The sequence below is a fragment of the Alternaria dauci genome, chromosome 1, assembly GCF_042100115.1.
Source record: "Alternaria dauci strain A2016 chromosome 1, whole genome shotgun sequence".
NCBI classification, from domain to species: domain Eukaryota; kingdom Fungi; phylum Ascomycota; class Dothideomycetes; order Pleosporales; family Pleosporaceae; genus Alternaria; species Alternaria dauci.
This window is the reverse complement of record NC_091272.1, coordinates 2,478,162-2,493,517: the sequence shown is the minus strand read 5'-3', so window position 1 is coordinate 2,493,517 and position 15,356 is coordinate 2,478,162. Positions and strand designations below refer to the sequence as shown.

General features: G+C 54.0%; 6 protein-coding genes across 6 annotated transcripts; 3 read left to right on the top strand and 3 right to left on the bottom strand.

Moving 5' to 3' along the window:
- Nucleotides 1-58: 58 nt before the first annotated feature.
- Nucleotides 59-2,134, bottom strand: ACET3X_000758 (uncharacterized protein; the record flags this gene model as incomplete). Its single annotated transcript, XM_069448089.1, has 3 exons — nt 59-1,308; nt 1,361-1,794; nt 1,848-2,134. The coding sequence occupies 3 exons, from the start codon at nt 2,132-2,134 to the stop codon at nt 59-61; spliced, it is 1,971 nt and encodes a 656-aa protein (XP_069311000.1).
- A 442-nt stretch (nt 2,135-2,576) lies between these two features.
- ACET3X_000757 (uncharacterized protein) lies at nt 2,577-4,192 on the top strand (the record flags this gene model as incomplete). Its single annotated transcript, XM_069448088.1, has 7 exons — nt 2,577-2,601; nt 2,682-2,692; nt 2,751-2,771; nt 2,823-2,837; nt 2,893-3,040; nt 3,106-3,851; nt 3,899-4,192. The coding sequence occupies 7 exons, from the start codon at nt 2,577-2,579 to the stop codon at nt 4,190-4,192; spliced, it is 1,260 nt and encodes a 419-aa protein (XP_069310999.1).
- Nucleotides 4,193-4,928: 736 nt separating this feature from the next.
- On the top strand, nt 4,929-5,621 carry ACET3X_000756 (uncharacterized protein; the record flags this gene model as incomplete). The annotated part of the gene is made up of 1 exon (XM_069448087.1): nt 4,929-5,621. One exon carries the CDS (start codon nt 4,929-4,931, stop codon nt 5,619-5,621), a length of 693 nt encoding a protein of 230 aa, XP_069310998.1.
- Nucleotides 5,622-9,003: 3,382 nt separating this feature from the next.
- Nucleotides 9,004-10,329, bottom strand: ACET3X_000755 (uncharacterized protein; the record flags this gene model as incomplete). Its single annotated transcript, XM_069448086.1, has 1 exon — nt 9,004-10,329. One exon carries the CDS (start codon nt 10,327-10,329, stop codon nt 9,004-9,006), a length of 1,326 nt encoding a protein of 441 aa, XP_069310997.1.
- Nucleotides 10,330-10,885: 556 nt separating this feature from the next.
- Nucleotides 10,886-12,796, bottom strand: ACET3X_000754 (uncharacterized protein; the record flags this gene model as incomplete). Its single annotated transcript, XM_069448084.1, has 6 exons — nt 10,886-11,329; nt 11,397-11,623; nt 11,685-12,153; nt 12,250-12,449; nt 12,506-12,594; nt 12,660-12,796. 6 exons carry the CDS (start codon nt 12,794-12,796, stop codon nt 10,886-10,888), a joined length of 1,566 nt encoding a protein of 521 aa, XP_069310996.1.
- A 1,157-nt stretch (nt 12,797-13,953) lies between these two features.
- Nucleotides 13,954-15,310, top strand: ACET3X_000753 (uncharacterized protein; the record flags this gene model as incomplete). The annotated part of the gene is made up of 3 exons (XM_069448083.1): nt 13,954-14,226; nt 14,283-14,586; nt 14,670-15,310. The coding sequence occupies 3 exons, from the start codon at nt 13,954-13,956 to the stop codon at nt 15,308-15,310; spliced, it is 1,218 nt and encodes a 405-aa protein (XP_069310995.1).
- Nucleotides 15,311-15,356: the final 46 nt, after the last annotated feature.

Genomic DNA, 15,356 nt, shown 5'->3' with positions numbered 1-15,356 from the left:
TTTGTGAATGCAAGGTCTTTAGTACCGTTTATTCCATGACTTCTTTCCACCACATCAATTAGCCAACCCACTCTTGAATAACTTCCTTCAAAGGAGTACCACCGTCAGCTCCGCTCCAACTATATGATTGCTCAATGTCTTCTGATTCTGTTACGGCATCTACAGACAGAGCAGTGACCTTCAATTCTCCTTCGTTGAAGTCGACCTTGATATCCTTGGTGTGTTTCGTGCCCTTCTTACTGTCCTTGGCTCGAATCGAGAGTCGTGGATCCTGGGTTCTCGTTTGCGCGCGTGAAGCATACTCACCCTTTAGAAGTCTGTGCGTAATATGCAGGGAGAGAATCCAGTCAAGATATGACTTCAACTCTGCAACACTATCGAACTTGTGTTGCTGGAACAATCCGAGATCGGAAGTCAAGGTGGATGGAAGTGTAAGCTTGTGCTCTGTGCCAAAAGTCGGTTGGCCGATGATTGTCCGTGTGACGATGATGAGATTCTCCGGCTGTGCACTGTTGGACATGGGAAGAGTCAATGTAGCCTTCCCATCAAACGGCTTCATGAAGAATTCAAGCAGCTGGTCAGTTGCAGACAGACCCTTTTTGGACGTCGTTTTTAGGCTCTCTACGAGGTTGGCCCAAGACGTCTCACGCGTGGTCTCCAGTGTCGCATGTAGGCCTGCACCCTCCAGAGTTTTTGTGACCAAGTCGAGATAGACGTAGAGTGCATCAACGCCGGCGACGTGGTTGAGTACTGCAAGAAGCGTGCGCAGTAGAGGCGGTGGCAGCTTTTCCCGTTTCTGGCCTGTCAATGGAGGTGGAAGTTGCGATCTCCGACGAAGGCGCATACTGTGCTCATGAACCAGGAGCAACCGAAGCGCTTCAGCGATGTTGCGAGCGAGCCAGTCGTGCTCATGACCTTGGTTGCTCGGTATAGGATCGTCTCGAGGTATGCAGTCGATGAGCAACTTTCGGTCTTGGGACGCACTACCCATCTGAGGCGCATCTATGTGGATGACCGAATCCCGAAATGCGACACCATACGCTAGGAGCTGCCTCGTCTCCAGGCTCATTTCGTAATACAGCTCTTCCTCGAGCAGGGAATCACGCGCAAGCTGAATTGACTTTTCAAGAGACCGGTTTGCAACATCACCGTCGATGGGGACTTGCGATGTGCCTATAATCTTGCCATCGATACTGACGCGCACGCGAAATGCCTTTGGCTTTAGCGCGAGAGCTGGATCTAGGATGATACTTCCGTCTTTGTCCATCTGGAGTGGTGCGAATCCACGAGCTTTGAAATGGTCGCTGGCTAGATGAGTGTCAGCTGCGATTCAGCGTGTGAGTCGATGAGCAGTCCATACCTTCAGGAAGTCCATATCGCACGGCAAAAGGCGCATGGCGCACATTCTGGCGTAGACGCTGAATGGGCCACCCCTTGTCGGAGACAGACACAATCTCATGCCAGTACTTTGTCTCGCGGCGTATTTCCTTCTCCAAATGTTTTGCGGCCTTTAGTATCTCGTCTACCGACGAATCCAGCGCCCCCATGCGCGCGCCCTGAGCCGCTGCTTCTTGTTTGGAGGCCAGATCTTGGAGACGATGCTGCTCTTCTACTTTGCGAGTACGGTGTTTGTGGTTTTCCTTGCTGATGCCAAAGGACCCGAGTGGTATGCCCTGGTTCAGGCCTTGTTCTCGAAAGGTAGGGCTGAAAAAGTTCAGACTGCGCTTGTTGGGGTCTTGGGAGAGTACGAGCGAGACGAGATCGAGCGCGTTGGTAGCAGCGAATTTGGCCCATCTATCTTTGGTCAGTCGCTGCACTATGTATGAAGCATTCGCACCGAGACGTACTCCAGATGACTGTACATCTCCTGTCCTGCCTTGAAGACCTTCTCTCGCTGTTCCTGTCGCGACGGCAGCTCCTTCTCCTTCTTCTCGCCCTTTGCTCCTTCCTCAGCATCGGTCGGTACATGTTTGCCCGCGGCGATGTCTTCTTCGAGCGACTGCTCGGTGATGTTGCGCAAGTGTCCGCGTTCACTGGCCAGCTGCTCGATCTTGAACAGCAAATCCTCCTGGGTTAGCTCCTCCTTCTTTGGGGCTGGCCATGGGCGCAGGACGACGTTGTTGAGAGAGTCCATGCTAGTCGCGACGAGGTGAAGACGGCAGGACAGCTCGGTTGAAGTTGGGTTGCTGTGGTTTGTCGGACGCGGTGGGCCCTTGCATAAAAGCCGTAGCTCTCAGTAGCGGCCGTTGTAGATCCCCGCTTATCGATTGTCCCAATGTAGCGCAGCTCACCCATCCACCCACAAGTCTCGCACACTGCACACGCACTCGGCAGGCAAAAGCAAAGTTAGCCGTCAACTCGTACGCCGGCTTACAAGCAGCTCCCAGGCGTTGGTCTGCCCTTGTGCGGGGATGTCACAGTGTCACATGTGCATGGCCCCTTCCCCCTCCAGCCACTAACGGCCGTCTCCGATAACCTTGAAAGCTTGGACAGGCAGCTTGTACACTGACAACTCACGGCTCACCGTTCCCTTCCCTCTTCTTCGTCCCCCTTTCACCAATCGAGACATCTCCAGTATGACTACACGATACCGCGTAGAATGTAAGTCAAATACACTACATTGTGCCCGAGAGGCCGGCATAGAGATAAGCACGCTGACTTGATGGCCTCCCGTGTGGTAGATGCCCTAAAAGTGTGTATAGATCACAGTGACTCAACTCCCATCTTCAAGACGCTGACACATTCTGAAGACCCACAGGAGAGACCAGCTCGTAAGTGTCTTGTATTGCAAGATTGGCATTACCGGCTAATGCATGATACAGATAGAGTGGATAAAGGTATTGCTCCGTCTACTTGAAAGACAATGCCGCATGATATCTGATGCCATTTCAGGGCCTTCTAGCTGTGCCTTTTGTCTTGCACTCCCATCCCACGGCCGTCTTCGAGCCCAATGACGAGTCGGTCGAGCACCAAGCGAGCATTGCCCAACGGCGGTATGCAGAAATCTTACGCGACGTTGAGGAAATCATCAACGATCACAGTACGCCGTGACCCTAGGCGGGCTCATACGACCTGCGACAAGCTTCCGCAGCTAACGCAATGCAGTCCAACACCAGAAGGACGGCAAACCCGACAGATCGAAGCTGAAGCTCCTCGTTCCAACAGTAGCGAATTTCTTCACGTCCTTAGCACTGCACGATGCTTTCATCTGGCAAGACCAAAGGCGTTTCATCAGCCACCGACGATTCGTCCCCCCTTCTTTCAACGACGTGCGCCTAGTTCTCAACACAGCCCAAGTGATGAGTCTCATCCGCAATGGCCCACTCGAACTCGTGACCTTTGATGGAGATGTCACGTTGTACGACGATGGCAAGGACTTGACAGAAGACAATCCGATTATTCCAAAGATACTGGATCTCATGCGCCGCGGATCCAAGATCGGTATCGTTACAGCTGCGGGGTATACAGAGGCCAAGCCATACTACGGCAGACTGTATGGACTTCTGGACGCTATCCAGGCTTCTGACCTGCCCCTAGAAGCTCGGCAGAATCTCATCATCATGGGCGGCGAGAGCAACTTTTGCTTCAAGTTCGACGAGAACAGTCCAGTCCTACTGCGCCTGATTCCCAGAGAGGAATGGCTACTCAAAGAGATGCTCTCGTGGCACGAATCAGACATCAAAGACTTGCTTGATCTGGCTGAAGCGTCTCTGAGGGACACGGTTAGGAATTTCCGTATGGAGGCGGTTGTCGTCCGGAAGGAAAGAGCAGTAGGCATTGTACCCAAGGGCGGGCACAAGTTCTGCCGCGAGACGCTCGAAGAGACGGTTTTGATCGTGCAGAAGATACTTGTAGGTTCGGGGAATAAGGGCAATGTTTATGACACTGACGGTGCTAGGAAATATCCGAAGTCGGCCAGCGCCTCCCGTTCTGCGCGTTCAACGGTGGCAACGACGTGTTTGTCGACATTGGAGACAAGTCGTGGGGTGTTCTAGCGTGCCAGCGCATTTTTGGAGGAATTGAAGGGAGCAAGACGCTGCACGTAGGCGACCAGTTCTTGAGTGCTGGCGCAAACGACTTCAAGGCGCGATTGGCGTGTACGACGGCGTGGATTGCGAACCCACAAGAGACGTGCCAGCTGCTGGATGAGATTACCGAGCTAGACGAGGTGCACCAGCGCAAGACAAGATGAGAATGGTGCACTATTAGGTTGTGCATGACGATAGCATCAGAATGCTCGGTAAGCTAGGGCAACAGGGGCAGGCTGGTTGTGTGGCCGAGTGAGTTCTGCAGGGCACATGGCCACAGCATGTGCGTGATGCATGTTGCCGGGGAAGCGACAGGCGCCTAGATAGCCGTTGCAGATGATTGACAAAGGGTCTCAATGAAAGAATATGCAGAGGCAGATGGCGACATGCACGATGCGCGCTCGGAACGGCTCTTCTGCAGTGAGCCCTGGCCCCGACCCTGACCCTGACTCGGGCGGCCGACCCACGGCATTGTCTGGTACACCGTCGCGCTAGAGGGTCGACGGTGACGCGGAAGAGGCACGACTTCACTCGCAGCTGCACGACAGTTTTTTTTGACGCGCGTGTGTTCCGTGAGCGGCCTTGTTTTTTCCGTGCGTGTGCGGGAGGTGGAAATGGGCTTGGGGGCCTTTGGGGAAAGTTCGAGGCGGACGCGCTGCATCCGCTGCGCCTCTGGTGCGGTGCAAGGCGCTGATCCCTGCTAACCGTCGTGTAATCCCTGGCCCGTACTCCGCTTCACGAAAGCACCTCCTGAGCTGGTACCCGTCTGCGGCTTCTGCGACCCTCTCTCATCTACTGCCGCGTCGCTCCCAGCCCTCAATTGCCTCCACTCGAGCTCAACTCGGCTCTGTCTGCCAAACATCGCAATCTGCCATACGAGCGTGCACACCAGACACCACAATGGGCTCCAACAAGTTCTCTTTCAAGCCACTGACGCTTGCGCCCATCAACTTCTCGCTGACCGAGGGCACTTCGATACCTGCACCGCTCGACAGCCCGCCCGACTCGCCCCGTCCGCCCACGCCCGGCAGAGGTCCGCTGTCGTCGCACCCCACCCCAAAGTCTCCCGGTTCTCCACCACAAACAGAGTCGCCGCCCCCGGGCAAGGCGTCCGAGGACTCGACGGCGAGCCCGCATCTCCAGCAGAGCCGCACCAGCGATGCGGCCAGCACCATGTCGCCCACGAGCCCCTCGAACAAGCGGCCTGCCTCTGTCCGAAAGTTCCTCGGCATTCGCACGCTATCGTCAAGCGACAGCCTCAAGTCGGAGAGGCCAGGCTCGCCAGCCACGATAAACAGCCAGGCACCGAGCCTAAACAGGCGGAAGAGCGGCAGTTGGTTCGGCAAGAGGAAGACGTTTGCCGTCGGATCAGTGCCAGAGGGACACGCAGACCCGACAACCTACTCGAATGGTCGCACCGTCTCCCAGCCATATGTACCTGCCGCGCAGGCGCCCAAGCCGAAAGGTCCGCCGCCCCCAGCGCTGCCCGGCCTCAGCTCCTTCGGTGTCAACGAAGACACGCTGAGTCTCGGCGCCGACGACATGTTCAAAAACATTGGAAAGGCCGACGTGCCAAAGTCGACACGGTGGTAGAGGGCCGCACGGAATTAGTAATGGGCGCATGTTCATGATGCATTTCTAACGGGTTTCGAGTTTAATGTCCTTGTCGTTATACCTTTCACGGGCCACAGGTTTGGAGTTTTGAAAAATTGTGGCATCATTATTGTTTGGCTTGCATGTGCACAAGGATACCCCAGTCGATACAGCATAGCGATGAAGTGGCACGTATGGAGTGCGTCCGAGATGGGTTCTTGTGACGACTGGGGAGGACCATGGGTTTGGCGGCCTTGTATTACTCTGCCTCTACATATCACACTCTGCTAGCGTTCACTTCGACGACGGATGTTTGGGCCGCGGCCTCTTTCACCGCCGGCCACTATAAATACTCATTCTTATTCTCACAGATGACTCTGCGCCTCGTGTAGAAACTAAGCAGACGTCAACAAGGCACGATGCCGTACCCCACGTGGCGCGGACCACGCGCGTTGCTGCGGTGGGCTAGCGTGAAACCCTCATCACAACAAACATTGCATATGCGGGAGCGGGTGCATCAACACCAACCCTTATCGCACTCGGTCGACAGCCGTAGCCAACTGCCAAGTAGCATAACGGCCAACAATCGCAGCACAATTGCGACAGCATAACATATCATGGCCGACCCGGGAATGTTCTCGGTGCGCCGTCAGGTGAGCCCGCCCATGTTGCAGCCGCATCCCCCCTCCCGTCGCATCTCCTAATCACACGCGCGCAGACTTTGGGACCCGTCAACAACAACAACTCATCTGCGATCCCCATGCCAGCCTCAGCCATGAAGCGCACAAGCTCCATCAATGGCATGAACCAACCCCAGTTCCCTCCCAACCATGCGCGATCGAAAAGCGGGAGTAGAATGTCCCTCGCGCCTGGCCGTCCGAGCCAGCCCCTCTTTCCACGCTCATCCTCCGGTACAGACCTTGCCCAGGGCTTCCAGTCAGTGCATCGCAACTCAACAAGCAACTTTGGCGCGAGCAGCGGGCGCAAGAGTTTTGCGCCCGGTGCCTCCATCTTCCAAACGCCGGCGCCGCCCTCGGGACCGAACTTCGAACAGAGCGCACAACGGAGGAGCAGCGTCTTCAAGTCGCGGACTTCTCATGTGTCGGGACAGTCTGGCGTAAAGCAGTCTTTCTTCCAGACGGCGCCCATGCCATCCGTCCCCCCAACGGACCCACGACGACTCAAAGATGCAAGCACCCGCCAGCACATGGCACAGGAGCTGCTCGAATACCTGACACAGAACAACTTTGAGATGGAGTCCAAGCATGTCCTCTCCGCAAAAGCCATGACTTCGCCCACGCAAAAGGACTTCAATTGCATGTTTCAATGGCTCTACAACCGCATCGACCCTAGCTACCGCTTCCAGAAGTCCATCGACCAGGAGGTGCCAGTACTCTTGAAGCAGATGCGCTACCCTTTCGAAAAGTCCATTATGAAATCTCAGATTGCCGCTGTTGGCGGGAACAACTGGTACACCTTCTTGGGCCTCTTGCACTGGATGATGCAGTTGGCGCGTCTGATGCAAGCATACGAGGCCGGCACGTACGACGATGCGTGCTTCGAGGCTGGCTTCGATGTTTCTGGAGACCGCATCATCTTTGACTTCTTGTCGGACGCCTACAGCACCTGGCTATCAGCAGAAGATGACGACGACGACGAAGAAGCGCAGAAGAAGCACATGGAGCCTCACATCCGGACCATGGCTGCCAAGTTCGATGCAGCAAACGCACAGCATCACGAGCAAGTCAGTCTTCTCGAGGCCGAGCACAAGTACCTCCAAGACCAGATCGAAGAGCTAGGAAAGTCCGGCCCTAGGATCCAGAAGCTTGAGGAGCAGATCCGCATCCTAGAAGAAGACCGCATCAAGTTTGAAAACTACAACAACTCCATGGAAGGAAAGGTCAAGAAGTACACTGATCGCTGCTCGTTCCTGGAGAAGTCGATTGAGGAAATCGAGGCAGAACTTGAAGCATCAGAGAAGGAACAGCAAGAGCTACAAGCCATCATTGACGGTCGGGGCATGACCATTGCGGATATTGACCGTATGGCAAATGAGAGAGACCGCCTTGATAGTTCTCTTCAAGCAACAACAGTTCGATTGGAAGAGTCCAAGAAGCGGGTTGCAGAAAAGGAGATTGCTGCGTCTCGCAAACTGGACGAACTCGAACAGACCATTGAACGATACAATAATCTAGGCTACCAGATTGGTGTCATTCCCTCTACAGCTGTCAACGCCAAGGGACAAGACTACGAGCTTGTCCTCACCATCACAGACGCCCCCAACTTCTCAGGATCGCAGATGGGTGGCTCGTCGCAAGACGCATCAGATCGCCTTCTCCACGATGCAGGCACAGGGTACTCGCCGGCGCATCTCCTCAACCTAGACCTCCGAGGCACAGTCAAGGCCAACATAATTGCACTCCGCAAAGAGATTGCCGAACGACGCAACCAAGCTCTGGAAGCTGACATGAACAATCACGACCTCCTCGACAAGATCAAAGAAGCCATGGACGACAAACAAGCAGAAGTCGAAGCTCTGGGTCATCGCGTAGCACAGGCAGAAGAAGAGCTCGAGAAGCTACGCGAGATTACAAACACGCAAAAGAGTCAATCCGACGCGCAGATTGAACGCATGGAAAAAGAACTAGGCCGCATGCGCAGCGGACTAGGAGAAAGTGTGCAGCTGATGGTGCAAAGAGAAATGGCCGTCAACATCGAGTACGTCTACCAACCATGCATTTCTTGAACAAGAAAAAAGACTAACCACGTATACCAGGTACGAACAATTACAGCTCCGCGCCAACGCCCTCCGTGAAGAACTCCATACGGAAATCGAGCGCATGCTCGACGACATTGTGCGCTTCAAACTTCACGTACAGAAGAGCTTGGAAGAGTACGAGCAGTTTATTGCTGACGAGGTGGAGCGTAGCTGCGAGGAGCAGGATATGCTTGCCGAGGGTGAGGACGAAGAGATGGTTGAGGAAGCGTGAAAAGTAGCACCGGTATGCGTGACGTGAGCGACGGTTTATGAAGGAGCTGACAATGAGCTTATGAATCATGGTGTTCTTGGTGTTGGGATGGCGTTGTTGTACAAGACGCGTCTTTGGTACGACTTCAACGCTGGGCGTTTGTATGAGGGGTTGGTTGTGTTTACGGATACCTTTCTGAGATACCTCCTGTCTTTTTGCCTAACCAATATTTTTTTTGAGTTTATTTGTTTATATCATAAATATGATCTTGGTCGTCCTCTGTTCCTCCTCATGTTATGAATGCTTGTATAGTCCTCCTTTGCTTCCTATATGTATATCCAATGGGTATCTAAAATCTCGTTTCATCGACCGCCCACCACGTCATGAATCGATCCATCTGCCTATTTACTACCCTACCCAGCCATTAATCCCCTCCCACTCGTCATCATCATGTTGCTCAACAACTCAACCTGACTCTTGAGCCCAGCCATCTCAATAGACTTTTCCTTGACCTCCTTTGTCTTCTCCGTGAGCAGTCGCCTCAATTCTGCATTCTCCCGCCTGAGTTGATCAACTTCTATTTCAACAATCTCGGGGGAAGCCAATGGCAGTGATGGGGGACGGTCGCCAAGCGAAGGATCGATACGCAAGTCTTTTGGAGTGGGCACAAAGGACACAGAGAGCCTGGAGGCATGAACGGCGGGCTGTTGGTGTGTATTTGGTAGTTGCTGCGAGTGCCGATGGTTGAGTGGGTTCATGCCGGTTATGCTGCTGTGAGCGGTGTCGCGTGCTTCGGCTTCAGCGTCGTCGTCTGAGCTGTTGAGGCCATCGCCGACTTGTTGACCGGCTGCCTTTCTCGCCCTCTTTATCTGCGCCCGTATATTGTATACATCGCGCTTGAAGATGTGTATGCCGGGCAGCCTCGCTTGCAGAACTTCCACAGTCCTCCCAACGCCTCGGTCGCGGCCCTGGTTGGGTTCGCCCTTGCGTAGCATCTCCTGTTCGACAATCTTCCACACGAGACCCCCACGTTCGAGGCTGTGCTGCGGCTTCCTCGGCGGCTGTAGAGACGTGCTTTCCATGTCTTGGTCGCCATCGGCATCGGCATCCACGTCGTCGAGAGTGTCCTTGACGTCCGAGAGGCTCAGCCTGGCGAGCTCCTCCTTGGCCGTGACGCCTCCGACTCCGATGCGCCCACCGACCACTCCCCACGTCCTTTTCCGCTGTACAGCCCATCCCGCGCTCTGGCGGCCAGGGTGGTTGTGTTGTTCTTCGCCCACGCGCAACAGCCACGTGCCGTCGTGCTGCCTCCTGCCCTCGATCCACATTTTGCACCCCGTCTTGTAGCTGACCCTGTTCTTCCGGACCCTCGTCTCGGCGGTGAGCTTGTGTGTGTTCTTGGGCTGGCCATAGCAGACGCAGGCGAGCTTGATGCGGGACCGGTTCTTAGCCGTGGTGTTGATGGAGAGGGCGTAGCCGTTCTGTGCGGCGTGCGACTGCGCATAGTCGTGCAGTGCTTGCCATGAAGCGTGGACCGAGCTGGGTGGTGGGAGCATGGCAAACTGACCGTCGGCCGCATCGTTGCTGACGGGCGGCAGTGCTGTATTGTGCCGGGTGCCTACATGGCAGCTTTTGGGCGTGTCGTCCGGGGAGTAGCTGTCCTCGCGCTGTTGCCCGTGGCTGTTCATACTCGCGGCCTGGTGCGCGTCGGCCGTCATGGGCTCGCAATAGGCTGCCATGCTGCTGCTGCTGATGCTGTGTTGGCTTGCACCATGACGATGCGACGCTGCAAAGCCATTGTAACTTTGCTGCGGGATCGCGACTGCGTTGCCGTGACTATACGCACACAGGCTGTCGAGGTGGTGATGGTGGCTGGAGCTGGCTGCCATGGTCGGCTTGATATGGAGCAAGCTCTTGCCTACGTTCCGGATCACTTCAGCCGCTGGCCTTCGGCGCTGCTGTGCGACTTGTCCGTCATCTGCGCACGACGTGAATCTCCTCAAGATATGAACAATATGCCTTTGGTCAGTGCTACATACTCGGGCTAAAGCATCGAGTCTCACATATGTCTATCCTTGGTACGTCGCCCCGTGCCCCATCAGCCGATTGGATGGCCCCTCGGGACTTTGCGCATCAAGGTTGCCGTCACAACAAAGCAAACCAAAGCAAAAGCACATTTCATGCCAACATCAATTCACCACTACTCAGGTCATACTTGGCCATACCGAGAAGCATTCCACACGTCTTCTGTCGTTGTCATAATTCTCATGTGCTTCAATATGGATCCACGTAGCTCTACTCCCTCAGAGTAACGTCCACCCACATGTCCTTAATCTCCCAGAGCCCGAGGGAATTAAATATCTTCCACGGATCCAATGGATTGGTCAAGGACAGATCAAAGTGTCTCAACAACTCAAAGATACACTTGTGTATCTCGACCAACGCAACACTGCGTCCCAAGCAAACCCATCGCCCATACCCAAAGATCATATCGTTGGTCTTTGTCATCCTGGCTAGGCGCGCCTTCTCGGCCACGTCGCTCGTATCAACGAGCCAGCGCTCGGGACGAAATATACCGCAGTCCTCACCGTAAAGGGAGCGGTTGTTGCGGTGCATTGTCCAGGCCGAGTAACCTATCAAAGTCCCGCCAGGGATGAAGTATTCCTTGTTGTCAATAGTCACGACGTCTCCTTCTTTCGGCGTAACTTTTGAGAAGAGATTGGCTACCGGCGGATGCATCTAAGAAGCATATCGTCAGCACATGTCAACACGATGAACAATGCTAATGAAAGAACATCAGACTTGCCCGCATTCCTTCCCGAACAACAGCACCCAGGTACGGTAGTCGGCGCACTTCTGTGTCGGAGATGATACCAGGAGACGCAGGCGCCTTGCCGTTCTTGATTGTCTCATCTATCTCAGCCTGGAGCTTTGCATACACGCGCCGGTGGCTCATGACATAGAGCAAGATAGCCCGAATAGCAGCAGACGTAGTGTCAGAGCCAGCGAGAATCTGCTCAAACACCTCTTGGACTAAGCATGACTGGTTAGCTGATGCTAAGACATTTTACATCACAGCCTTCAGGTCACGTACAAAGATCGTTTCCAGAGAGGCCATGGCGGACGAATGACGCAAACATATCGGACTTGTCGTCAGTCGACCTTGTCATCCTCGAGTTGATTATCTTTCGTGCTTGAGCCATCATGTTACCGAAGCCAGTGGCGTCCTGTTCCGATGGACTGATGGCAGGCCCGATGATAGGCGTATCTCTGAGCCAGGCTATACCCATTGCAAAGGCCGTATTTCCAATTCTCAGACCCTCTTCGCTCGACTTTAGGTAATTCTGAAGATCTTTGTTGGCTTTCAGGTCACCGAATGCTTGTCCTAGGCCAACATGGCTGATAACATCCAACGTGAAGTAAGGTATCTTCTCGGCTAGATCCATCGGTTTAGGTTGTTCCGTTGACGCTGTTGAGACCGCATACTTGTGCACCAAGTCCACGAGTTCTTTGACATGAAGATCGATTGAGGGCTCCAGTGTCGGATTCTCCTTACCAGAGTACTGCAGCATGTTAGATGGTGTGCAATCTAATCACCAACCCAACCATGTAATCGCAGCTGGTGCGCAGCTTCATCACTCAAGTTATCATTCACGTACCCCAGATGTCATCTTCTTGCGCCTTGCATCATGGCTATCATTGTCGCAGTCCGTAAAGACATTATCCTTTCCCGTCTCGAATCGAGCACAGTGGTAGTACCAAGCTGACCTTGTATAAGGCGAACGCACCGCGTTGATCCGTGCCCAAAAGTCAGGGTCCGAAGTTATCAGGTGGTTGGGTGCAATCCTGGCAATCGGCCCTAAGCAAGAGCATTAGCATCTGGCCATGTAGCAATCCCACACTCCTGGCACGCACCGTACTTCTCACACACTTCGCCGTAGTACCTAGGGGATTGGCCGCCGATAACAGCTCTGGAATGCCACAGCCAAGAGAATCCTGTCGTCCTAAAAGGTGTGCGTACCAAGTCAGTCCATGTCTCACGTGCAATCGGGACAGGGACACATCTCACCTGGGTCCAGCGAAATGCCTCAAGCGCAAGTACTGTCGTATGCGGCCGACAGCAAAGAACGCCACAGCGACAAACGCGATGGCGTACAGGCGCCGTGAGACATTGTCGAGAGCTGATTCGGACGAAATAGACTCCATGGCTTGCCTCAAGTGGAGCTAGAGGGCAAGGGTTCAAGGTCGCAGATGATGAACAGGTCTCATGAGAGTCGTTCCTACAAGTGGGGTATCCCTCACTGAAGGTGCGTGCGGCGTTTGTGCACTATGTAGCTAGCGGGGAGCGCGCCGCTGCGGCCTGTATGTTGGATAATGGTTGGTCAGATTGATCGGTCAACAATTGACTGGTTGTCTAGAGAAGATGCGGAGTACGCAGCAGCATGGTAGCCAGAGCCGCGAGTTGCGGATATCTAGCCGCGTCCCGCCGGCAAATGACAGCTTTGGCAAAAGCCACGACGACATCTAGAACCCATGTCCGCCCTTTATCAAGAGTAGTGAGAATCTGAGTGGTTTCCAAGCGCCACGGCACGTTAGGGCTGCTTGCGCTAGTGTCGCGCTGTTGCTTTTGCAGGGCTTCCTTGCTGAACGAGTGCACCAGCCGAATTGGCGAATCACCGCCCGTAGTGCTGCACTGCAGTGATAAAGCCTTGTCGTGCATAGAGCAAAGCTCTATCGCGGTCCACCCATAACGGATGACGTGACGGGAAGCACATCTGTACGGACTGCATGTGAGCACAAAATTGACTTCGAATACCCCCATCTAGACTGCACTGCAGCGGATCACACTGCGGAAACATGCCCGGTCCGAAAACCGTGCTGCAGCTCGGAAAGGCCAACATGCACGAGCCTCCCGCCATCTCGGCTCACAGCCACATTTTCTGTCCTGCATTCACACATGTGTGGATAGAATATCTCGGGCGTCAGAGCCCTTCTGTTCTAAGCTTGTGGAGAATGCCATTTCGGCTGTCCTTGCACCCGGGCGGTTTCTCGCTGGTGGTATTATCCGCCGCTCTGGGCATTCCTCTCACTTTGAAACCCCTCATTCTGGATTTGACTACTCCTTTCTGTATAATAATCTCATCCGAGAGTCATCGCAAGACGTTGGAGCATCAAACATACGCTCGCTTATAAGATCGTCCCAGTTCGTTCCGGGCCGTTGCTGCACGATCGAGGCTCAGTCGCGCCTGCTGACCCTTGACATTGATTGCCGCGGATAGTCCGTACAGCAGCACTGGCGCGACAAAGAACATTGCTCGCGCAGCCCCGATTCACAAAGATGAGCCGGATCTCAAATCTCAACAATGGCAGACATTAAAAAAGGAAAAGAGAAGGAAAGAGAAGGCGGATCAGTAGGACCGGCAGTCAATAGTCCCATGTCTGGGAACAGCTCCGCGGGCGTCGAGTCCGAAACGGTTGCACCTGCTCCACCATCGACAGATCCTATTGCCTCGACAGGTGCGCCAGAGGATTCAGAACAAGCACCTGTCGCAACAATAGACCCAATAAAACTTCCTTCAGAAACCGTGGAAGGCCCTGCACCAACTGCTCAACTCGTGAATCCAACTGTCTTAGTCGTAAGTATATTAGGAATTTTCTCAGCAATGCATCAAGCATCTTCTGACATTATCAGGACAATACAGATGACACAGACTCGGCCCTAGGCGACGATGACGCTATTAGTGACACAACGTCCATCGCATCGTCTATCCACAAGGGACGCTTCGAGAATGGACGCCGATACCACAAGTACCGTGAGGGCGAAAACGATTATTGGGGCCCCAACGACGAGGTCCAGAACGACCAGCTGGATATTGCACACCACATGTTCCTTATGCTGCTCGACCAGAAACTACATCTAGCGCCTGTCCAAGATCCGAAGAGGGTCTTGGATCTCGGGTGCGGCACGGGCATTTGGTGTATGGACATGGCCGATGGTTCGTCTCTTCCGCTTTCTTACTTTACTGGAGACAATTTCACAAACACCCCTCCCAGACAACCTGACTAACCCCATCTGCAGAACACCCTGGCGCTGAGATTCTCGGCGTAGACCTCTCTCCCATTCAGCCCCAGTTCACTCCTCCAAATTGCAAGTTCGAAATCGATGACGTCACCCTCCCATGGACGTACTCGCACCCCTTCGACTTCATCAACATCCGCTCCCTATATGGCTCGATTGGCGACTGGCCCGCACTCTACGCGCAATGCTACAACAACCTCGAATCAGGCGGCTACCTCCACGAACTGGAGATGAGCATCCAGTTCAAATCCGACGATGGCACACTGACGAAAGATCACGTCTTGTCGACGTGGAGCAACCTCTTCCACGAAGCATCAGAGCGTTTTGGTAAATCATTTTACGAAGTTTGGAATCTGTCGACGTATATCCGTAATGCGGGATTTGTCGACGTTGAGGAAAGAGTGTACAAGGTTCCTGTCAACGGATGGCCGGCAGATCCGCATATGAAGGAGCTGGGAAGATGGAATTTGTTGCATATTACCCAGGGAGCAGAGGGATGGGGATTGTATTTGCTGACGAAGGTCATGGGCTGGTCAGTGGAAGAAGCTCAGGTTTTCTTTGCCAAGTTTAGGGCTGGAGTGAAGGAGAGGAAAGTACATGCGTATTTTGAGGTTGTGGTAATACACGCAAGGAAGCCTTAGTGAGTAGGGGCATGTCCGAGGGTTGATTGTGACGTGTTGTTCAATT